Source organism: Sparus aurata, chromosome 13, assembly GCF_900880675.1.
Source record: "Sparus aurata chromosome 13, fSpaAur1.1, whole genome shotgun sequence".
Taxonomy (NCBI): Eukaryota; Metazoa; Chordata; class Actinopteri; order Spariformes; family Sparidae; genus Sparus; species Sparus aurata.
Window position 1 is genome coordinate 24,046,571 of NC_044199.1, and position 24,140 is coordinate 24,070,710.

At 42.5% G+C, this 24,140-nt stretch overlaps 1 protein-coding gene across 1 annotated transcript in view; it reads left to right on the forward strand.

Annotated features, from left to right (window-relative positions):
* sim2 (SIM bHLH transcription factor 2) overlaps positions 1-24,140 on the forward strand; it is a 50,983-nt gene that overhangs the window by 21,239 nt on the left and 5,604 nt on the right. Inside the window, exons 5-9 of the mRNA XM_030438508.1 lie at positions 10,962-11,047; positions 13,206-13,405; positions 13,750-13,856; positions 22,865-23,012; positions 23,103-23,256. Of these exons, the coding sequence (XP_030294368.1) occupies positions 10,962-11,047; positions 13,206-13,405; positions 13,750-13,856; positions 22,865-23,012; positions 23,103-23,256 (695 nt within the window). The remainder of the gene's footprint in view (positions 1-10,961; positions 11,048-13,205; positions 13,406-13,749; positions 13,857-22,864; positions 23,013-23,102; positions 23,257-24,140) is intronic.

Genomic DNA, 24,140 nt, shown 5'->3' on the forward strand with positions numbered 1-24,140 from the left:
AGGAACGTGGAAGATCAATTGGTATCGATTGGAATAAGTACATAAGTCTAGGAAATATGTTCATTTTAATGACGTTTACTCTGCCTATAAGGCTCAGAGGAAGGGTTGTCCATCTAGCCAAGTCTTTTTCAATCTTTTGTAGTAGAGGTAGGTAGTTGAGCTTATACAGGTTCTTAAGAGTACCGTCTGTTATGATTCCTAAATATTTGATCTTAGGTTTGACCTGAAAGGGCGTACAGAGAGTCCTTGTGGATAAGCCTGGCTTAGATAATGGGAGGAGCTCCGGATTTTCCGGATTAGTTAAAAACAAAAGTATATCGTCAGCGTACAGCGCAATTTTGTGTGTAGTGTTCCCTATTGGAATTCCCATTATGTTGGGATCTTCTCTAATTTGTTGAGCCAAAGGTTCCAGGGTGAGAGCAAAGGTCAGGGGCGACAGGGGGCACCCCTGTCTTGTGCCACGCCCAATAGTGAAGGAGCCAGATACAGTTCCGTTGGTGCTCACTCTGGCCCTAGGTTTATCATATAAAAGCCTCACACAATTTATAAAGTAATTACCAAAATTAAGATGTTCTAGAACTTTAAACATGTAGCACCACTCAACACGATCTAACGCTTTTTCGGCGTCTAGCGAAGCAATTACAGGTGTATCCTTTGAACTTCCTGCCTCTGATGTTATGTAGAAAAGGCGTCTCAAATTGTTCATCGAGGATCTGTTTTTTACAAAACCAGTCTGATCTTTGTGAACGAGTGATGATAGGTGAATTTCTAGCCTTGTCGCCATTGCCTTGGCGAAAATCTTACTTTCCACCACGAGCAAAGAAATGGGACGATAAGAGCCCATAAGTTCGGGGTCTTTCTCTGGTTTGCAGATTAGTGTAATGAGGGCTTCTTGAGTCGTTGGGGGCAATGTCTTGTTGTCAATTGAGTAGCGGTACATATCCATTAAAGGGTTCATCAAGTGGCTCTGGTATTTTTTATAAAATTCAGGTGTGAAACCGTCTATTCCAGGGGCTTTTCCGTACTGAAGAGACATGAAAGCTCTTAAAATTTCATTACTAGTTAGTGGTTGTTCTAAAACAGTTTGTTCTAAAAATGATATTTTTGGTAAATTCAAGGAGGATAGAAATTTCTCACATTTATCTGCCGTGTTCTCGCACTCCGATGAGTATAGATTCTCGTAAAACTTTTGAAAGCAGTTATTTATCTCTTTTGGGTTGCATGTGGTGGAGTTATCAGGTTTTTTAATTTTCTGTATCATGGAGGTGGAAATTTGTTTTTTCAGTTGCCAGGCCAACAGTTTGTTTCCCTTATCCCCCAGTTCGTAATACCTTTGTCTAGTTCTAAATAATGCTTTCTCCGTCTTGTAGGTGTTCGATACATTATAGTGGTTACGTTTTCTTAAGAGTGCCCTGTGTATGCCTTCCGATCTTGTTTTAAGATGTTCCTTTGCCAAGCTCGTTATTTCTGCTTCTAAAAGTTCCAATTCTTTCCAATATTCTTTTTTCCTGTGACTTGAGAAAGAAATTATTTGTCCTCTCAGGTAGGCCTTTAGGGCTTCCCAAAGGATAGAGGGTGACGGAGCAGTTTCAGAGTTAGTCTCTAAAATTAATTTAATATGGGAGGTGATATATTTATCAAATTCTGGATTGTGTAGTAGCGCGGGGTTAACTCTCCACCTATAAAATTTCTCAACGTTGTCTTTAGGAAGCATTACCATAGAAATGGGGGCGTGGTCTGACATTACCCGGGGTAGATATTCGCAGCTGCTAACCCTGTGAACCATTGTCATAGATATAATGAAATAGTCTATTCGAGTAAAGGAGTTATGCACTGGCGAAAAGAATGAGTACTCCTGTGTTTTTGGGTGTGTGTATCTCCATATGTCACAAAGCCCCAGGTCCTTCATATAGGAGTTAACTACTTTTCTCGATCTGCATTTCATTGGATTTTTATCAGAAGAGCGATCCAGTTTAGTGTTTAGGGTCAAGTTAAGATCGCTGGCCATAATTATATCCCCCTCTATTTCAGATAGTTTTAAGAATAGAGTTTGGAAGACGTTCAAATCATCATGATTTGGGGCGTAAACGTTAACCAGGGTAATAGCCTCCGATAGCACCTTACCCTTTACCACTATAAATCTTCCACCTGGGTCACGTTCTACTTTTTCTGGTATGAAGGGAAAATGTTTGTTTATAAGAGTGCAAACTCCTCTGCAGCTAGAGGTAAAGGAGCTGAAGAATATGTGGCCACCCCATATCTTGCCTAATTTTTCGTGTTCTTTTATATTTAAATGAGTCTCCTGTAGGAAACACACATCTGTCCTGTTTCTCTTTAAATAAGTTAGAATTTGTTTCCTCTTCACTGGGTTATGTATGCCATTAATATTCCATGATAATGATCGCCAAGTAGTCATTAGAAGTGGTATTGAATGTATTTAGATCCTAAATATTTCCCTGTCATGAATGTTGGTGTGAGGGCATCCCAAGTTGGTAGGTAATTTTCTAGTGTTGGATTTAAGTTTAGCTGTGCTGCACCAAAATGAAGTTCTCATCACAAAAATAAGGAAAGAGAAAATTAATGAAAATAAACGTGAGAATCTCTCTATAAATGCAAATAACCTCTGTCTGTCTGTCTGTGTGTGTGTGTGTGTGTGTGTTCCTCAAATATCTCTGCGGATCAGGATCAGACTGACCTGAGAGTTTCAACATGGCTGCTGCGTGGTTCAAGGGTGTGCTATTTCGCATTTGTTTGGACTGCAATGATACCGTTAATAAATTATTTCATAAATGCTTTACAAATTCCACGAGCATTGTCCACCGGAGCCACTACAGTCACGTGCGCACCAGAGCCAATCACTGCATACCGTGGCCACGCGCGCACCAGAGCCAATCACTGCAGAGCCCACTGCGACCCCCCACCTTAAGAAACAAGCAGATTTATACCTGCAGCAGCGCGAGCTGGACCGGGATTTTGCCGGCAGTTCGGTCCCGTTCTGTTCTGTTCTGTGCATCTAAACTGACTGTTGTGGATTAATGAGATTAAACGAGTCCGGACCGAGTCTGTTCGGGTCTGAGGAGATCCGGAGACGCGCGGACAACAAAGTGGAATCGGAATCTGTGGATGTTCGTGTGTAGCTAGCCGCTAGCCAGCAGCTAGCTGCTAGCCGCTAGCTACACGGCCCACCTCCCGAGGCGACGGACCGGAAGCATCAGCACGTCCAAAACCGGACCTAGGGTAAATAATGTCCGCCACGCTTTTTCGCGAACATCGCCGTCACGTTTACTTTGTGTCTGGTGCAGGAAGAAACGGTAAAAACGGGCTTTTGTCACGAAAGTGTCCAAGCAGCAAGTTTGGTTGTTGAGGAACAGGAAGTTGTGGGAGGGACCTAGGCGGATGATTGACATGCAACGACGGTCGGTGTGTGTGAGAGTTGAGAGATTTGTGACATTTAGCGTTGTTTGGAGTGTGTAGTTAGTGTGTTATGTAGTGTTTGGTGTAGTGTGTTTAGTGAGTAGTGGAGTCGTTTTTTTGTTTAATGAGTCAGAATAATGAGGAGAAGCTGAATGTGGAGCAGGCAGTCCAGCTCTTCATTCAGCTGGAAGGAGCACAGGCAGACCTGAGCATTGCCTGCATTTAAATGTAAATAGTTACATATAACTTTGTAAATTTTTTAAATGTATGCACAAATTTAGATAAACAACAATTTATATTTGCATTATAAGTAAAAAAATAAATAAAAAAAAATGGTTTGTTAAAGATATTTGTGGTTTTCACAGTAAAAAAATCTAACTTTTTCTACTCGGATTTCATGTTTTTTTTTGTGATTTTAGGTCCATTGTGTTAATACAGTATGTCAAAATAAAAAAAATAACTGTACAGTCACACATGTGAGGTTGTGCTGATAAATAATGACACCAAGTAAATAGCTTTTAAGATGAAATATAATGGCAAAATCAAAAATAGTCAAAAACAGCCAATTATACCCTGGAATATCGGATTTCACAACAAACCTAAATATCCCTGACGTCCCACCTTCAAACACAGCCTCATTTGGCCATCCATGAAAAAGCTGCTTAACCTCCCACTTTTTTTACAGGAATACACTTTTCTTACGGGCACTGCACTAGTGTATATGAAGAAAACACTTTACCCACTCCCTGCTCCCCCTTCCCTCCCCCATCAACCCCCTTCCCTGAACAGTGGGAGTTGAAAATCACCCAAAAGAACACATGCGCGAGTTTGTACTCCTCCTTAGTACACATAAAGCGTATTGATAGGTGGTAACGTAACAGCGGTCTCCATATTATGTACTGAATGAATATTCACAACGTAAAGGTTAAATAGGGACATGTTGCAACTAGGAGACATTTAGTACCAGAAGTCCTTAATTCCTGACTAATAAACCATACAAAGTCGATATAAGCCTGACCAATAAATTCAACCAAACAGCCTCAAATCAGAAATTCACAACATCCCATAGGCTAGTGAGTATTATATCAATAAATTCAAATAAGATCGTAGCATTTTTATCAAATTAGGCATTATTAATTCAAGGGTTGTGAAAAGACAATTTACAGTAGCCTATATAAATGAACCGAAGCTGTGGGTAGAGAAAATTAGGTAACTTACCCTCATGACGTGCTATTTAAAATGAAAAGAAATAAAAAGAAGAACATTAAAGTGACATAAGGAAGAAAGAAAAATGGCACTTGGTATTATTATCATGTCCATTGTTTATCCTCTAGAAAAGAAAAAGAGACAAAACTGTTAATCATCCCATATCTCCTCGACTGGGTGGCCAGTAATCCAGAAAGAACTGGGCTGTGTCCATCATCACTCCGGATAAACAGTCTCACCAGCTAAAAGTCCCGGAGACTTAAAAGTTTATTCACAACGAGGGTGCAGGCTTTGCTGTAATTCACTTACTCCAATATAGGCGCCAGGGTCAGGGGCGGGCGCTAAGAGAGCCCGCATGTTACTCAGCCCATGCAGAGTGTTAACTGATGTTGAATAAATGGGGAACAGGCGTTTTTTTTTTTGGTTCAGTGCCCAGTGGACAGGTTTTTGGCGAATTTACGGGCTTCATCTGGGTCTGTGTAGGTTAGATCCTTACCGGCATGTTTCAGGAGCAGGCGAGCAGGATAAGCCAGCCGATACTCCACTCTTTTCTCCCGCAAGATTTTCTTTGTCTCATCGAATCTTCGCCGTTTCAGCTGAAGCTCTAACGAATAATCCGGGTAGAGTCGGATGATGTTGTTTTCGTGTCGCAGCGTGCCCAGCTGTCGCGCCGCCGTCAAGGCCTGCTCCTTATCCTGGTACCGGAGGAACTGCACCCGCGGTGGTTGACCCGGCTTCGGCCTCGGCGCGAGTGATCTGTGGGCGCGCTGCAGCTCCACTCCGTTTGGAAAGTTATCAGCTCCCAGGATGTTTTGCAGTAGTTTCTCCACATATTTGATGGGGGAACCTCCTTCGCATCCTTCTGGTAGTCCTGTCAAGCGGAGGTTGCATCTCCTGGAGCGGTTTTCCATGTCGTCCATCTTCGCCCTCAAATCCTGCACAGTTTGTTCCGTCTAGGCGAGGCGCCTGGACAGGTTATCCATGTCGCCGTCAAGCCTGTTGAGACCGCCTTCCATGTCTTCTTGTTTCTTCTCAATGAGCGTTGTTTTATGTTGCAAAGTTTTTAGAGTCGAGTTTAAATCCTCAGTCTTGCTGGTTATCGCTTTGTTGCCCTCGTTGATAGCAGCCATTATTTCGGCAGAGCTGTATTCCCGTTCCGTACCTTCTCCCTGCTCAGACATGGCGGGTAGCGTGGCTTTAGCTTGTTTGCTAGCTGCGCCCGATTGTCTTCTACCTGTCGTCTTCCTCGTTTTAGACATGTATGAGGATGAAAATCCGTCCCTGTTGTATTTGGCAAGCGGTTCGCACTTTTATTTTAGACTATCAGTACATATGAATCCTTGCTTTAATCAATAAATGCGGAGCTGGCGTCGACACGTCTGTCCTCTAGCTTGCCATCACGTGACCCTCCTTGACTTCTAACCATTTTTCTAAAAGTGTCTGTATTTTAATTGAGAATAGTTTTTATATAAATTACACAAAAGGAAAAGAAAATGTGATTTGTTTTACCTATTTCAGCCATAAGCGGTCATATTGACCGCACATCATTTCGCGGGATTTCATTCATTGTCTCTCTTGTCTCTAACTTTGTTAGCGGTCTACAGCTGTGCGACTGTAACACAACATTATATGAATAAGGACTAACACTCATAGCCTAATTGATTCTTATTTCTTCCACTTACAGAACTGTTTATGACTCGAAACAATGTTATTATATATGACATTTCTAAACCAAATGTCGAGGGTTCAAATGCATCAAATTCCCACATTCAGTTACGCAGGCAGCTGTCCAGGGTGCTGAACCAGGTCACAGACAAAGTAGGCTGCACTCTACGCTCTGATGTTTGCTGGGCAGATCTGTCCCCCTTGCTTTCTCATCCATTCTGTTGTGGGAGATCTCCCACAGAGCAAAAGAAATGCACATTTTTTCTCTCTCGGCTGAACTCTGGCTTGAGCCCACTTCATCCAGGCGCGAGCCTGCAGCCCCCGCTCCTGCTGACAACAGACCGGGGGAGAAAACAGCCATTCCTTTGCTTATATCAAGCTGTGTCTGAATACTCACGAAGATCGGTATAACGCATTGGAGCAATTTTCATACAATTTCGGATATTTAGCATGATAAAATAATTTCAATTCAACATAGCCATTTGTCCAGCTGAAGCATAATGAGCGTTATGTCATTAATATGAAGTAGGCTTGTTTTGCGGTTAATCAGCCACATGATCCGTTTGAACCCACAAAGGGAAAAAGGATAAATGCGCAGCCTCCGTTTCCTTTCTGATTGTGTCCGTTCGGAGTGGGGGGGTTTCGGAATGGAGGGGTTTCCCCAATAGACTTTTCAGAATAGCGGGGTCTTTGAAAAAAAGGGAAACCCCGCCATTACGATGAATTGAAGTCTATGTTCGGAACAGCGGGGTTTCGGAAAGGCGGGGCTCCAGGCTATAAAGCGGCCGGTGATTTTGTGACCCGCTGCAGGTGCGTGGGTGTGGGAGAGAGAGAGACATTAGCTTATAGCACTTTGTAGAAGGAGCTTTATAAAGTTCACTCCATTGACTTGTATTAGTTCACGGGGCTGAGCTGCCACATCCAATATGGGGGCGACGCCGACGTACGGTCCAGCGCTGATACCTTCAGTTTATTACCGGGAATACTGACTGTAAAGTACCGTGTGTGTTTCATGGGTCTGACTGTGAGTCTGCAGTCTGACCCACCGTCACTGCCAGCAGCTCTTCAGAGCGGCTTCATTACGATCACCGTAAATGTTAGAGAATTTCGCACTGGAAGAAAAATGTGCGGCTGATTTAACCAAGCAAACGCGAACCATGGCTGGCTTGACCGCAGTACAGAACTGGACATGGTGGTGATTTCCCCGCTGTTTCTGAAAACATGTACCACAGTCTATGCTACCAACACAGCCTTCACACTCTCCTCTTGTCCCTTCTCTTGCTCCAGTGTCGAATAGGGGTGGGCAGATCGATCCAAATATCGATAGTATCGATACCAAAGTGAGTATTTGAGTATTTGAGTACCTCAAGTCTCTGGATGTTGTGGGGCTGTCTTGGCTGACACGTCTCTACAGCATCGCGTGGCAGTCGGGGACAGTGCCTCTGGACTGGCAGACCGGGGTGGTGGTCCCCCTATTTAAAAAGGGGGACCGGAGGGTGTGCTCCAACTATCGGGGGATCACACTCCTCAGCCTCCCCGGGAAAGTCTATTCCAGGGTACTGGAGAGGAGAATTCGGCCGATAGTTGAACCTCGGATCCAGGAGGAACAATGTGGTTTTCGTCCTGGCCGTGGAACACTGGACCAGCTCTATACCCTCCGCAGGGTGCTCGAGGGTTCATGTGAGTTTGCCCAACCAGTCCACATGTGTTTTGTGGACTTGGAGAAGGCATTCGACCGTGTCCCTCGTGGCATACTGTGGGGGGTGCTCCGGGAGTACGGGGTCGGGGGCCCTCTGTTAAGGGCCGTGCGGTCCCTGTACTGCCGGAGCAGGAGCCTGGTTCGCATTGCCGGCAGTAAGTCAGACCTGTTCCCAGTGCATGTTGGACTCCGGCAGGGCTGCCCTTTGTCACCGGTTCTGTTCATTACTTTTATGGACAGATTTTCTAGGCGCAGCCACGGGCCGGAGGGGATCTGGTTCGGGATCCAATGGATCTCATCTCTGCTTTTCGCGGATGATGTGGTCTTGTTGGCTCCTTCGAGCCGGGACCTCCAGCATGCCCTGGGGCGGTTTGCAGCCGAGTGTGAAGCGGCTGGGATGAGAATCAGCACCTCCAAATCCGAGGCCATGGTTCTCGACCGGAAAAAGGTGGCCTGCTCCCTCCAGGTGGGAGGAGAGTTCCTGCCTCAAGTGGAGGAGTTTAAGTATCTTGGGGTCTTGTTCACGAGTGAGGGAAGGACGGAGCGTGAGATTGACAGACGGATCGGTGCAGCGGCCGCAGTAATGCGGTCTTTGTATCGGTCTGTCGTGGTGAAGAGAGAGCTGAGCCGAAAGGCGAAGCTCTCGATTTACCAGTCAATCTACGTTCCGACCCTCACCTATGGCCATGAACTCTGGGTCATGACCGAAAGAATAAGATCCCGGATACAAGCGGCCGAAATGAGTTTCCTCCGCAGGGTGGCAGGGCGCTCCCTTAGAGATAGGGTGAAGAGCTCTGTCCCCCGGGAGGAGCTCAGAGTAGAGCCGCTGCTCCTCCACATCGAGAGGAGCCAGCTGACGTGGCTCGGGCATCTGTTTCGGATGCCCCCGGGACGCCTCCCTCGGGAGGTGTTCCTGGCATGTCCCTCCGGGAGGAGACCCCGAGGAAGACCCAGGACACGCTGGTGTGACTATGTCACTCAGCTGGCCTGGGAACGCCTTGGGGTCCTCCCGGAAGAGCTGGAGGCGGTATCCGGGGAGAGGGAAGTCTGGGTGTCCCTGCTCAGGCAGCTGCCCCCGCGACCCGGCCCCGATAAGCGGAAGAAAATGGATGGATGGATGGATGGATGGATGATTTATTTATTTTTTGTTCAGTTTTGAACACATTCTCTGTTATTTGTTGACTTTGATACCGACAATGTTGAGGAACTGACATATTAAAACTGTCAAGAATTTAGTTTTGTTTAGGCGTGACGGTACACGTCATGTTAATGACGTCGGTGTTCCCCCAGGTGTTCCCCTTGTCTATCTAACCCGTGGACAGTTTATAATCATATGGATGCTGTTATAATGTGTAGTGATTGAGATCCTGACCCACCAAACATCCTGGAAAGTGACGGAGTTACGTTTTTCGCGCTAAATTACATTATTATACATAATCACCATCAGTAAACAGGATGCTGTCGGACTCATGGCCGCGTTAACTCAAGCAATTCTGTCAGGAACAAACCTTTCCATGCAGTCACACACACACAGACACACACACCCAGCAGCATTTTATGGTGCCAGTTCAAGAACTGAAATTTCCGGAAAAAAAAAAGACGAAATTTCCCCCCTCTCCACATCTGAAACTTTCACCTGGCCTGAGAGATAGCAAACATTTAAATCTTAATTTTATTTTCATTTGGACGACATCAACAACATCTTAAGATCTATGCCTGTGCTAAACTCTTAAATAAAAAAACTGAACAAAGCTGAACACACAGTTATAAATAAACAGTTAGCTTATGATATCCGCAGGAAAAAAGCCAATGCTGCCATAAACCTTTAGGAGCTAACGCTAGCCACCGTTGACATAGCTAAGTTTAAAATAACAGCCAGCCCATCCACATTTGTAACAGTCAGTAATTTGCGTGCTTTAGATTTACACATATTGATAACGATGCATGTTAAAACGGCAAACATAATACGGTAATAAAAAGTTGAAAATACCTGAGTACTTGGGAAGACGCTAAAAAAGTTTGTTCTTTCCGGTCCTGAGATTGGAGCCGGCCTGAGACTGGAGGCTGCACCGGAAGCGACCCCACACTGGAGGTCTGCAGCCAGACCCCTCTCAGATGATAGGTCTCTGTGACTAGACAAGTCAAGTTTGACATGAGGGTGTCATAATGATGAAACCCAGCTCAGCCTTGAAAACAGCACATTGCTAACAGAAAGCCCCGGTAGGATCATTAGAAAAGATGTTGTTGAATTGCATAATGGAATCTTGATATATACTGTTGACTTTTTGAAATCTGATTAGTCTTGAAAATCCCTGGCACACCACTTACTAAACCTTAAAATCAATCTCCTAGTTCTATTGGACAGAGTTTGTGGCCTTCAAAGGTGGGCTGTAGGGTTAGGGTTTTAACATACAATTTTCCTGGTCAGATTTTGCCATAGAAGAGGCAAAATATAAGTAGTATCTGGCCAACTGTCCAACATTAGAAGATACAGAGTCCATCCTTGGTATCAAACAGTTAGGTAACTTTTTACAGCCCTACCATGTAGGCTTGGATTGTACCTATGTGGTTCATGCCTTTGGACAAAGAGCTGCCAATTGAATACATGCAAATGTACATTTGTTGGGGTCATGATTTTTATAGTCATGTCTACCAAAGTGATCAGCTTTGGAAGGGATTAAAGCTGTATTCCAGACAACAAACTATGCTTGGGGTGTTGGCAGTAGACTTGCTTCTAGACACTTTTTTGGGTTAGAGTTGTGGTGGCAACAGAGTGAACAGAGTAATCCAGGTGTCTCTGTTGGTCCCTCTTATTACACTTGTCCTAGGTAAGGTGCACATTTCATTAAACTGCTCTGTAAAAACAAATACGTCTGACATAATATTAGGAGTAAGAAGAGTGGTGGGATATGGTACACACACAATATCCTGTAACATATGAGTAATGTGTAATGTGTAATGTGTGTTTGTGCAACAGAGTATGAAATCGAACGCTCCTTCTTCCTGAGGATGAAGTGTGTTCTTGCTAAACGAAATGCAGGACTTACATGTGGGGGATATAAGGTAGGTGCAGCCACTGGATTAACCCCGGCACACACGATTATGTTCATGATAACTTCAGGGTCTGGGAGTGATTTCATTCCATTAATTGATTTCTTAATTGGTCATTCTCAAACAACCTGGTGCTGAACATCATAGCTAACTTAATTTACCTCAGGATATGTCCTTATGAAGTAGCAGCAGCAGCTGGAAGTGTCTGTAGACGGTTGGTTTTCTTTGGTTTCTGGCTGACAGCTATTCAGCCAACCTCCAATTATGATATGGTCATCGTGCCACTGAAGAAAACTAAACGTGCTGTCAGATCGGTGCTCAGGTGCGTTTTTGAAGAATGTCCTTAATTTGTTGAAGTAATATCTGTTGTATTTTGACCATAAAAAATGACCAAACAATACTATTGCATCATCTGATGAAGATAGTCTGCACTTTTCCCACCATGCATCACACGTTTGTTAAAGTGAAAATCTCGCCAAAATGCAACCTAGTGTCTTTTTGTGAATGTACCTGAGTCAAACGTTTGTTTAAAAGCATAATTTCGACGAAAGCGCCACTTTTAAGATTGACGGTATTTTCGTTTTCGGGTAAAAATCATTTTTAATGGAGTGCTAGGAGCAAATACTATGTTAGCGTAAAAATATTTTTAAAACACTAAGAAGGCACGACAACATGAAACTTTGTTCGTAGTATCACCAGGGTCTCTACACATGAACACAAGCATTGAGAACATTGGGCCTCATTCACCAATATCTTCTTAAGTATCTTCTTAGATTCTTTCTTAAGTTGTTCTTAAGAGGTTCCTTAAGAAAACCCTATGTCAGATTCACCAACGCGTACGTAAGCCTCAGAATTGTTCGCAGCTGTGTTCTTACATTGATGAAAGCCGCAGGAGCAATATATATGCCATTGTTTTGCGGGCCTTGGATGGAGAAATGCCACGTATAAATAGGGCGGGGGGGGGGGTTACTAATTGATGGCATGTTTCCAATTGATTTATCTTAAATCATTGGCACATTTAATTTATTTTAGAATTTAAATTCTTTGTAAATGACCAAAAATATGAAATAAATAAATAAATGAATAAATATGACAGAATTATCACTGTAATATTGCATTTTATTGAACTACACAAGAGAAGAAAACACAACCATGCCAACATTTCGGCACTGAAATGTCCGTAAGAGTACTCCTGAGTGTTCGTAGGATTTGTTCTTGCCTAAGAAAAAATCCTAGATAAGAAAAAATTCATGAATGCCACAATCTTTGTAAAATCTTCGTAAGTGGGACTTAAGAACAAATTTGTTTGTAAGAGTGGTTCATGAATGAGGCCCATTGTTTGTGTACACAGAGTTTACTAAAAAGAAAGTTTTTGAATAACTCACGTTAGCAGTTGTGTTTTCCGAGAAGTGTCAATCTCTGAATGCGACATAACCTGGAGGACAGTTAAGGTGGAACGTTACTGTCTTCCGGCAACAACTATCCACGTGAGATCTCACGTGGCTTTTCTGGCTTTTGATTTTAGTATTGTTTCTTATACGAGGCTCCTTTTTCAACTTTGAGGTCAATATTGTTTTTCGCTAACGACAAGACTTATCCGTGCATTTATATGGAACTAAGCTTTAGAAGTGTTCCATCTTAACTCTCCTCCCTGTTACATCGCATTTGGAGATTCTCAACTGGCAGGACGGCAGCAGGCGGAACTCAATGAATTCGCTGTTTTTTGCTCCAAAATGTAAACTTTTTGTTAGTGTTGGTAATGTAAACTGTATGTTCATTTCTTTAAATGTAGATCAAACTTTGATGAAATATTCTAATTATCCTAATTATTTGTTTTTTGCACAATTCATTGTTTTTAAATTAAACATTAAAAAGCCAAAACAAACCCTAAACAAATCTCATGTAGAATTAAAGCCAACTGCTGTTCTTTTAATACAGGATAGTAAAAGGTAGTTATTTTACAGCACTTATTTCATATTTTAGTGCCCCAGCTGCCATACTGTTACTGTGTTTTTGTTTGTTTGTTTTCAGCATAGTTCTAATCCCAGTCTGCTGTCTGGTGCTGTCTGGTTTGGAAAATTCCAAAATGTTTTGTTTGTCACAAGCCCTTAACTTTCCCTTCAACATGTAAATCCTGTAATAATATTGGTCTGATGCTGTTTTTTCCCAGGTCATCCACTGCAGCGGCTACCTCAAAGTGCGTCAGTACATGATGGACGTGGCACTGTATGAATCCTGCTATCAGACTGTGGGTCTAGTGGCAGTTGGTCACTCCCTTCCCCCCAGTGGTATCACTGAGATCAAACTTAGCAGTAACATGTTCATGTTCCGGGCCAGCTTGGACTTTAAACTAATTTTCTTGGACACAAGGTAGGAGAGTTGCTTGACTGAGTAGATGGATGGACAGATAGAAGTCACAATGTATATCTTGATGATCTCTGTATGGAATAAAAAGTCAGAAATCGATCATAAATAACCAACAGAAAATTAATTTATAAATACAAATAGTTGCTTGAGTATGATTGACAACACATTATTTGAATATACAAATATACATACAAATATACAGTAAATGCATATACACAATGTGAAATAGTTATCTTCTAAAGACTGCTGGATTGTTAATTGAACTTTGTGTTGCTGTTGAGCACACTGATGCCTAAATCAATCCTTGACTTTAAGCTTGTGCCCTCTCTCCTTTGTGGTGGAGCCAGGGTGGCAGAGCTGACAGGCTATGAGCCTCAGGACCTGATAGAGAAGACACTGTACCACCACGTCCATGCCTGTGATGTTTTCCCTCTACGATATGCTCACCATTTATGTAAGTCCTTTAAAACTTAAGTCAGACCAAGGGGGTGGGAGGGTAGAAATCATCAACAGATCCATGTTCAACTGAGTGAAACCCAGATCTACAGTACAGAGCAGCTGATAGTCTTGCTCATGCCCGGTTCTGATACTACCTCTGGATGCAGATAAAATCCGCAGCAAAACCTTCCCCCATCTCTGCATCTGAAACTTTCACACAGACCACGATGTGGAGAATCAGCGCATGATCCCTGTACTCAAAGGGCAGATGAATGGAGCTATTGTCTCATTGATTAAGGCCAGTGACATCTTTGGGGGGGCTCAACAGTAGAACCAGTGCCCTGGTACTACCCACACTGTCCTCAACTTAGTGGTGTTGTTAATATGACGATAGTAAAACACCTTTTTTTAACTTTGCGTTAATATTTGTTACACGTTATCCTACAGCTACAGTAACAGATTGGCTTGCTCAGTAATGTTAATTTCATTGAGAAATCAACATTCCCGATCACACTTGTCTTGAGGAAGGGGGCAGATTCAGGATTGGTTTAGAATGCTTTCAAATCCTGCAACTGCAACTAGAGACCACCCTGTGACCGGGTCACACCAGAACAAGGAATGTACAACATTAAACATGGCATCGTTCACCTATTTAACCAAACTCACTTCTCTGATGTCATCTATTCCACTGCACTGTTGTCACAGCAGATCATACAGGAGGCTATCTTGTAAGATACAAGATAGTTTTACCAAACATCATTATTATCTCAACCACACACCTGTCACATCCAAAGACAGTTATAGTTACTATGTTGGTCATGTAATGTGGCTTTGTGTGACATTTCTCTGTATTTAGTTAAGTGAGGGACCTGTGTAGTTACCAGACTGTCTGATCGACACACACAGCCGGCTTATCCATTCACACTGGTTGGATTTGCCATTAATGTGCCCCTTATACTACCTCCAGAGGCGTATCAGCACCTGAGCGAAATTTGACCCCTTGCCACCCCTGAGAGATTCACACTGAGGGGGGAGGCAGAGAATTGGTACAGGAACCCCCGCATCCGAATGGCAGTGTGAATGTGGCTACAGAAAGACGACACTGCAGCTCCTAAAGAGGCGTGACAGTACACGTCATGATGATGATGTCTGTGTGATTTTAAGGTGTTTCCCGTGTCCTCCTGTCAATCTAAACTTGTACCCGCGGACAGTTTATAATCATATGGATGCTGTTATATTGGGTAGTGATTGAGATCCTGACCCACATCCTGGAGAGTGACAAAGTTACGTTTTTCGCTCTAAATTTCATAATTGCATAATCGCCATCAGTAAAGTGGACGCTGTCTGACACTGTAACTCGCGGGCAGGGAGGCTGTTTTCTGGGGGAAAGTTCACCCAAGTCTCGGTCTGGAGGACTGACTGTCGCAGTGACTTTTTTTCAACACAAACACTTGGTGAGTTAAAGTTTTTTACCTGTGACAGATGCTGTTTTTTGGGCAGAAATGTGACAAAGAGTCAGTAGAACAGGCAGGAGGACAGAGACTTCACCACGTATATCTGCAGTGTTTTTTTCCTCATATAAGTTGCCAAAGACAGTTACAGTTATTACATTACTTTTGTTTGTTCATGTAACATTGCTTTGTGGGACATTTCTCTTTATTTAGTTGAGTAAAGGACCTGTGTAGTTATCAGACTGTCCAAACGACACGCTCTCGTTATGTGCAGCCGGCCTATCCATTCACACTGGATCGGTTCGCCAATGCTGAGCCTCTGATACTACCTCCAGAGGTCGATCAGCGCCGGAGCGAAATTTCACCCCTCGCCTCCTCCGAGAGATTCACACAGAGGCGGAGGCGGAGAATTGGCGCAGGATCCCCGCATCCAAACGGCAGTGTGAATGGGGCTAGTGGTGCAAGAGAACACAACTCACCACTCTCCTCCAGCAGCTTGCTCGTTGTGGGGAAGCCCTGACGAGTCGGTTACAGAGTGCAGTTAGAAATGCTCCATTCCGTTCTTTTCCTTGTCAGCTCTCGGTAATAACGGTTAGTAACCTACTGTAAATGTAGGCAAGACACATATGAACTTTGATTGCATTTCCATGGAGTAATAATCATACATTTTCATCCCTGAGCTGCGGAACTCTACTGCACTCGGTAATCGACTCATCAGGGCTTCCCCACAACGAGCAAACTGCTGAAGGAGAGTGGTGAGTTGTGTTCGCTTTTCAATAGAAATCCGGCAAAGCTAGGACCCTATTTGCATTGTTGCTTATTGACTGCAGTGTATTGTTATTGTGTGGTCTTTTCTGAGGTTGCTAAAACTACATAAGCTAGCGGTCGGAAAACTTGATTTCTCGAGGGGGGTCTCAATGGTGTGTTAGACCATGGATTAAATTTACGCCAGAATATCCCTTTAATCACTTAGGCCCACTCTAAACACTGCCTCGTCAGTCATTGACAGCGTGCCCGCACCTGTGATATTTTCTGGCAATGCTGACCCAAACCCTTCTGACCCCCAGGTTCCCAGGTGCCATGGGTTGCCAGTTGAGCTGCGCATCACTAGTGTCCGGGGCTCTAGCGTGGTGCCTCCTGCACAGTGGGCACTGGACAGTCTTTTTTGGTTAATTCAGGGAGTGGGGAGTGTGTTTACACCACCGTCACAGCAGCTTTGGACCACCCTTTGGGGGAGGAGGTTTTCAGGTCTGCACAAGAACCAGAGCCACACAAGTGGTGAAGATATCTTCAACTTTGTAGCTTTAGCTGCACTTTCCTTCTAGGCCTTTTCCTTTTGATTTGCTCGTTGTCAGCGCTCTTAGAATAGAATAGAATAGAATAGGTCTCTTTCTCTTGTTCCCTTTCCTTCCGGAGCTGTGGATCTTCTCGCCAAACCGCAGCCACGTGCACTCCACACACTGTTTTGTTGATGTGACAGCACTTGGCGGGGCTGACAGTCTACAGTTCTGAGGGCAGTAGCTGACCTGTGCTGTTTTCTCTCTGCTGAACCCCTTTTTAATACTTTGATATTAATCCAGTGACTTCTCTTCACCCTCTGGTATCTCCACAATCTTGATAGTATTACATCTCGAACACCACTCCATCATCAATCTTTGTGAGAAGCATTTCGTTTGACTTTCTCATGTCTGTCAGACACAGCTCCAGTGTCTGAGTATGACACTCATGGTCAAAGCCTTGTTCGGCAGTAGCAATGATCCTCTCAGTCAACGCCAGCTAAGAATCAAATTTGTCATTTAGGGTTGAATGGCTTGTTGATAAATTCCAGAATCCATTTAGATGTCATTTTGCACAAATGCTGCAACACTTTCGTCACATCAGGCCGATGAAACCCACTCCACACACTGTTTACATGATTATTTATTGGGGTCCAGTAGCAGTGATAAAATGAAATGATTAAACTTTACAATTTATTGAGTATTCATATATTGACCAGGATTAACAATGTATTAGTTAAATCAAACATGTTCAAGTATTTGGAAACATTGTTAAAGTGGGCAAAACTGGGGGATGCTGCTGAGCAGGTTTTGGAGGTGGACGTGGGTTAAGAGTCACCCATAGATTTCGATAAAGAATGTCAAGTTCTGTAGCTAGAGTTATTAGCCTCCTTGAGACAAGAAATTGTGGAGTTATTCAAAACCTCCAAGCAGCTTTGGGGGATGACTTGTCTACGATCAGATCTGACCTATGATCAGTGAAAACACAACTCGCTAACTCACCAGCTGAAATGTCGACACACATCACTTGTGTCTTGTATCTCAAATTCAAAATAAGTCTATAATAGTAATAAGTTACTGTTACAGATTGTTTCAAAATTAATGCAACATTTAAATCAATTTACTCTGCTCTGCATAAATCAGATTTACTACAGATACTACCAAAATTAAAACTGCAAGCAGTAATGAACGGGCCCTTGCAGTCCGCGCGCGTCGGACTGCGTGCTCACCTGTTACAAGCATGTCATGACGGGGAGAAAACAAGCAGTGAACGTCATGTCAATCAGATGATGTTTGTCTGACTTCCTGTGTCCAGTGGGTGGCGCTTTGGATATGACACAGTATTGATGCACAGATCTATTCACGGCGACTCCCTCTAGATTCCTGAGAGATATGGCCAAGATAGGAAATTGTATGAAGAAGTTATTAGGACTCGATGCTTCATGACGAAGGATTTTTATGGCGGGCACCGCCACGGCCAGAGGGTATGACGTAGGATAAAGATTTCCATAACTTTTCATCTTCAAGGTCAAAGGATCATACTGAGTGACTGTGAAGTCGGTGGTGTTACGTCTGTAGGAGGAGATAATTTAAGTATGAAGATTGGCAATATTTCAAAATGGCGGCCAAAATCAAAATGGCCGACTTAGTATTGATGGAGAGATGTATTCGGGACGACAGCCTCTACACTTATGCTTGACGGCGAGGGAAAAAAATGGTTTCCACCGTCCCGCCCACTAAAGTATGTCGCAGCTGAAAGATTTCCATAACTTTTGTTCTTCAAGGCATGAAGATGATAATTGAGTTAATGTGAAGACTGTAGTGTTTAAGCTCTAGGACAAGATAGTTTTCAAAGTAGGCATGAATTGGACAAAAATGCCGCCACACATCAAAATGGCTGACTTCCTGTTGGAGTGACGGTATCGGTCCAAGAGGGTTTTTTATGCGTCTGGTCATGAGGTATCTGTGTACCAAATTTCGTTCTTCTACGCACGTGTGGGAAGCGGGGCATCACATTAGGGGGCGCTACAGAGCCCGAAGGTCACGACCACGCCCCATGACCACACAGATCTGTTCAGGGCGACTCCCTCTGCATTCCTGAGAGATTTGGCCGAGATAGGAAATTGTATGAAGAAGTTATGAGGACATGATGGTTTACGGCGAAGGATTTGAATTGACCGCTCCACCGCGACCAGCAGGTACGACGTAGGATAAAGATTTCCATAACTTTTCATCTTCAAGGTCAGAGGATGATACTGAGTGACTGTGAAGTCGTAGGTGTTACGTCTGTAGGAGGAGATAATTTAAGTACGAAGATTGGCAATATTTCAAAATGGCGGCCAAAATCAAAATGGCCGACTGAGTATTGATGCAGAGATGTATTCGGGACGACAGCCTCTACACTTATGAGCAGTTTGGTGTAGATAGGAAATTGTATGTTGAAGTTATAAAGCCTCGATGCTTGACGGCGAGGGAAAAAAATGGTTTCCACCGTCCCGCCCACTAAAGTATGTCGCAGCAGAAAGATTTCCATAAATTTCGCTCTTCAAGGCATGAAGATGATAATTGAGTTAATTTGAAGACTGTGGTGTTTAAGCTCTAGGACAAGATAGTTTTCAAAGTAGGCATGAATTTGGGAAAAATGCCGCCACACATCAAAATGGCTGACTTCCTGTTGGAGTGACAGTATGGGCCCCCCAGACTTTTTTGTGCGTCTGCTCATGATGAATCTGCATACTGAATTTCGTTTGTCTACGCGCATGTAGAAGGCAGGGAAGAACTATAGGGGGCGCTACAGGGCCTGCAGGTCATGACCACGCCCAGTGACAATGCAGTATCGTAATTTATATATTCCAAATTTGGTGAGTTTTTGGGTATGTTCAGGCATCCAAAACTGCAGTCAAAGTGGCGGAAGAAAATTTCTTTCCTTCCAATTACAATAGGGACCTCGCAGGTCTACCTGCTCAGGCCCTAATGAATCAGTTCCTGGCTGATCTTGAAACTCCTGTAATGATTCTGAATGTATAAAGAAATGGGATGCCCCACCCTCTCTTGAAGAATTACGCTTTTCTATTAGAGCGATGCAATCCAATAAGCCCCAGGTCCAGATGGGTATCCAATAGAGTTTTTAAATAGATCTATCAATAAATTTGCCTGTACATCTGTTGACGTTTGGTGAATCTTTGGAAAATTGGTTGTTACCTCTAACACTGACGTAAGCTTCAATAGCCGTCTTTTAAAAATGATGAAGAACCCTCCCTCTGTGGTTCTTTTAGACCCCTGTCTTAACTAAATGCTAAAATAAAAAGGTTCTGGCCAAAATGATTGCTATTCATTTAGAGAGGGTTTTGCCTGGCGTTATCTCTGGAGTTTTGGTTTTATTAAATGACAGCAGTTTTAAAACTTACTCTCATTCATTTGACAGATTCTAAATATTAAGTTATAAACACAATGGAAGCTGAGAGGGCCTTTGATAGGGTCAGGGGTGGGAGTACCTATTTGCAGTATCAAAGAAATTTGTTTTTTCGGATACATTTATCAGTTGGTGAGATTAATTGATATGTCCAGTGGTCAAGCAAATTATATCCGTTCTGAATATTTTGCAGTAGACGAAGGACACGACACGGCATCCCTTTGTCGCATCTCTCCTCACTTTGGCTATTGACCATTGGCCATCCCGTTAAAAGCTTATGCAAATGACTTGTTGCTGTATGTGACTGACTGACAGTGGTGGACAGTAACTAGGTAAATTTACTTGAGTACTGTACTTAAGTACATATCCAGAGGATTTGTACTTTACTTGAGTATTAGATTTCTTTGGTACTTATTACTCTTACTTGAATACATTTCCAAGACAAATATTTTTACTTTTACTCGAGTTAATTTCTAGGAAGGCTGAAAAGTTCAGGTCTGCTCTTTTTTTCTTCTTTTTTTTTCTAAAATACTATTGGACACAAACTGTGTTTGTGTCCAAAAGAAGGAAACCTATCACAGTGCACGCTCTCCACTGGGATCTACGTAAAAGCGGAAATACGTCATCCCTCCCCATAAGGATACCACCAAAGTAGCCACACTCTCGACTGCGTTTGTCAACACAAAACTGCGACAATGGCTGCATCAGATGTAGTTTTTTGTAAAGCAGTGATTCTCAACCAGTGGTCTGGGGACAACATTGGTCTTTGAGGGGTTTCCAGTTCCCAACTTAGCTAAATGATAGACAGTTAGTTGGACGGTGCAGGTTCATTTGGTTACAGTTTTAATGATTGTTAATAAACATCTGCATCTGCAACATCTGCTGTCCTCCTGTGATCCCATTCATTTTATTTGTTTTTATAGGTGTTTCTGCAGGCTTTATATAACATTGTGGTTCTAAAAGCAAGCACATCAGTGCAGGTGGTTTCAAAGAGTTAATTATCAGAAACAAGAGTTAAAAGGTACTTAAATTCATTTAGAAAAAATTATAGTTATTCATTGATGTGAAAAATAAGAAATTTACTCTTACTCTTACTTTTACGTAAAGTAAATTTAAAACCATGTACTTTTTGGTACTTAAGTACCTTTAAAAGCAAGTACTTTTTTACTCTTACTCGAGTAACATGTCGACTGAGCTACTTTTACTTGTAACGGAGTAAATTTTGACCAGTAGTATTTGTACTCTTACTCAAGTACTGGGGTCGAGTACTCTGTCCATCTCTGCTGACTGATCCTGTCTTCCACATGTTATGTGTATTCTGGATACTTTAGCTCTTTTTCGGGATACAAATTAAATCATAAAAACAGTGAATGCTACCCCATTAACTCACCAGCTCTGCAACTTCAGCAGGCTGATTTGCCCTTGTCAAACTTTAATTGGGAAGATTAATGTATCAATGAATGTATCAAACTACATTTCAATTTGACAAATTTCTGATTTTGTTTGCAACTAGAACATTTTTTTGTCTCCATGGTTCTGCAAATCATTACTTCAAAGATGCAAGTTAAGTGGCTTTCCAAGGGCAATTTCAATTCCATTACTGGGCTACACACATTCACAAAACACATTGTTGAGTTTCCAATTTAGACAGTGTAACAGTTTCCCTGTTGTGCTTATACCTTAAAGATATGGTATCAATTTAGGAAACACTTCAAATTTGATGCTGCCGTCCCCCTTGGGTCCATTATGCAACAATCACCTGTTTCCTCCCTCATATTAGGCACCTCCTAGATTTTGTTTCTTAATATTTATCTAATTTTCCCTCTTTACCTCTCAAACAGTCATGGGATGATTTGCGTACTTTTATGGCATAGCAAAGGGGGATATCTTTACAGATTTATGGCCACATTTTGGATCAGTCTAAAATAAGGCAATCTGGGAGGAGGAGCTGGGAATTCAGTTTAGAGTGGTGGGAGACGATTGTTGGTGGGCTATACACTGTCTCGTCTTGTGCCCGTCTTGCACTCATCTAGTGTAAGATTATAGACAGGGGCCACTTTTCTATGTCATGACTGTCTGAAATGTACCTGGAGGTAGAGGATAAATGTAATAGATGTTTGAATCCACATTGTCATTTGCAAACAAGCTATTGGCTCTAATTTTTTCTTTAACAGTGATACATCATTTTTAATGCCAGGGCGCACCTCCCCCACGCAAAACAAGTTCACCTTGACACTATTTTGCAGGGGCACCGTTGCTGCATCCTGGGAGAATTGCCGCTCAAACCAGTTGTGATTGGTTAAGAAATCCAACTAACCCAGTGTTTTTTTTTTTTTATCCCTGTACCAGAATGAGAATTGGTGCTGGCAGACCATTCTCCAGTGCTAGGGAAATAAGTCTGGCTATGCGATGATAGTGCAGCAGCTGCAGCAGGCAGCTGTTTTCAAAGAGCAAGCTCAAAAAAACCCATTGTACAACCTGCTCAGCACCAAACAGCAGACAGACACAGTCGGAGACCAGCTGCCTAACACAGTGGAACTTTTAGAAGCTAAAGAGCTGGATATTTTTCTCAGGAGTTAGTAGAGACAAAAGAGGGAGCTAAGAGAGTGAATAATGTGCTTACATTAGCCAGGTGGCCAGAGAGACACAATTAGAACAGGTCTGGACCATACACTTTACACAAGTTTGGCATTGCAACTCAGTGCAAGGCATGACGATACGTTCCTGCTGCCCTCAAAATGGCCCTCAAAATGAATGCTGCAGCATTTCTGCCTCTAATCCACAATGCTGGTTATAACAGAGACCCTTCCTGTGTGGCTCTGAAGGGCTGATGTTAAATCTTCTCATTTTCCCTCTCTGATCCTGTTCTTTGTTTCCCTTGCAGTACTGGTGAAGGGGCAGGTCACCACTAAGTACTACCGTATGTTATCAAAGCATGGAGGCTGGGTGTGGGTGCAGAGCTACGCCACCATCGTCCACAACAGCCGCTCCTCCAGACCTCACTGTATTGTTAGTGTTAACTACGTCCTCACGTGAGTCATCACCGCCCCATAATTCTTCATGTAATACCACAATTTAAACCAGTACAAAGATACAGTGTGTGCCTGTCTGTTTTTACACAGCAATATCGAGCACAAGGAGCTGCGGTTATCTGAGGACCAGAGTCGAACCACCAAGCCTGGCCTCAGTCTTACTTCTTCTCAGGACCACCAAAAACAACTCAGAACCAAAGCAGTCAAGATGAAGACCAAACTCAGAGCAGCTCCCTATTCTGAGGTGGGACTTCCTTAGCTTAATGGTTATCACTTTAGAATAAGGATATATCAAATAACATTAGTTAATGAAGTAATAACCCTTAGTCAATTAATGTTTAACTAATGTGTCAAGTAATGATTTCCTGATGGTGTTATTTTTATGGAGGTATTAATTCATACATTTTTTAATTTATTATTTACAGTGACAACAACAATAAGGTCACGGAAATTAACATTAGGTAATGGAGTAATAATTAACTAATAGTTTTTTAAGAAATCAATAACTTATGGTGTTCATGTTAATTAAAATGTTAATACACACTTTATATAATATAAAAACAAAAGGCCTTTTTTTAACAGTTAATAGACTGGAAATGTTAATTAATTAACTGCATTAGTAAATGTAGTAATGAGCACTGGCCAGCAGTTCACTCACATTTAACTCATGTGTCTGGTAATCATTTATTTATGGTGTTCGTGTGAACTATATTAGTTTATAAAAAAATATTGACATTAGTTAGTACAATAATAAGCATTAACCAATGCCTTCTTAATACATAAATAACCCCTAAGTTACTGTCAACACATGTCTCTTCATAACATTTAGTAATGGTTTACATATTAATTAAAGTACCTAATATTGGTTTATTGTTGATAAAGATGTATGTCATCAGATCTACAGCTGCTGTCCAGCATTACTTTATCATAATTAAACATTAATGAATGCTCTTTATGATCCTTATTTTTTAGTTTTAAACATTCATGCCTTAAGTAAGACTTCTAACATGCATAGAACGCTAAAAAAGCATCCCTTAACTGCATTTAATCATTCATGAATGCTCTGTGTGACCTCCCTATTGTAAAGCTGATAACATGTATTCTTTAAGAAACACATCATAAGTGCAC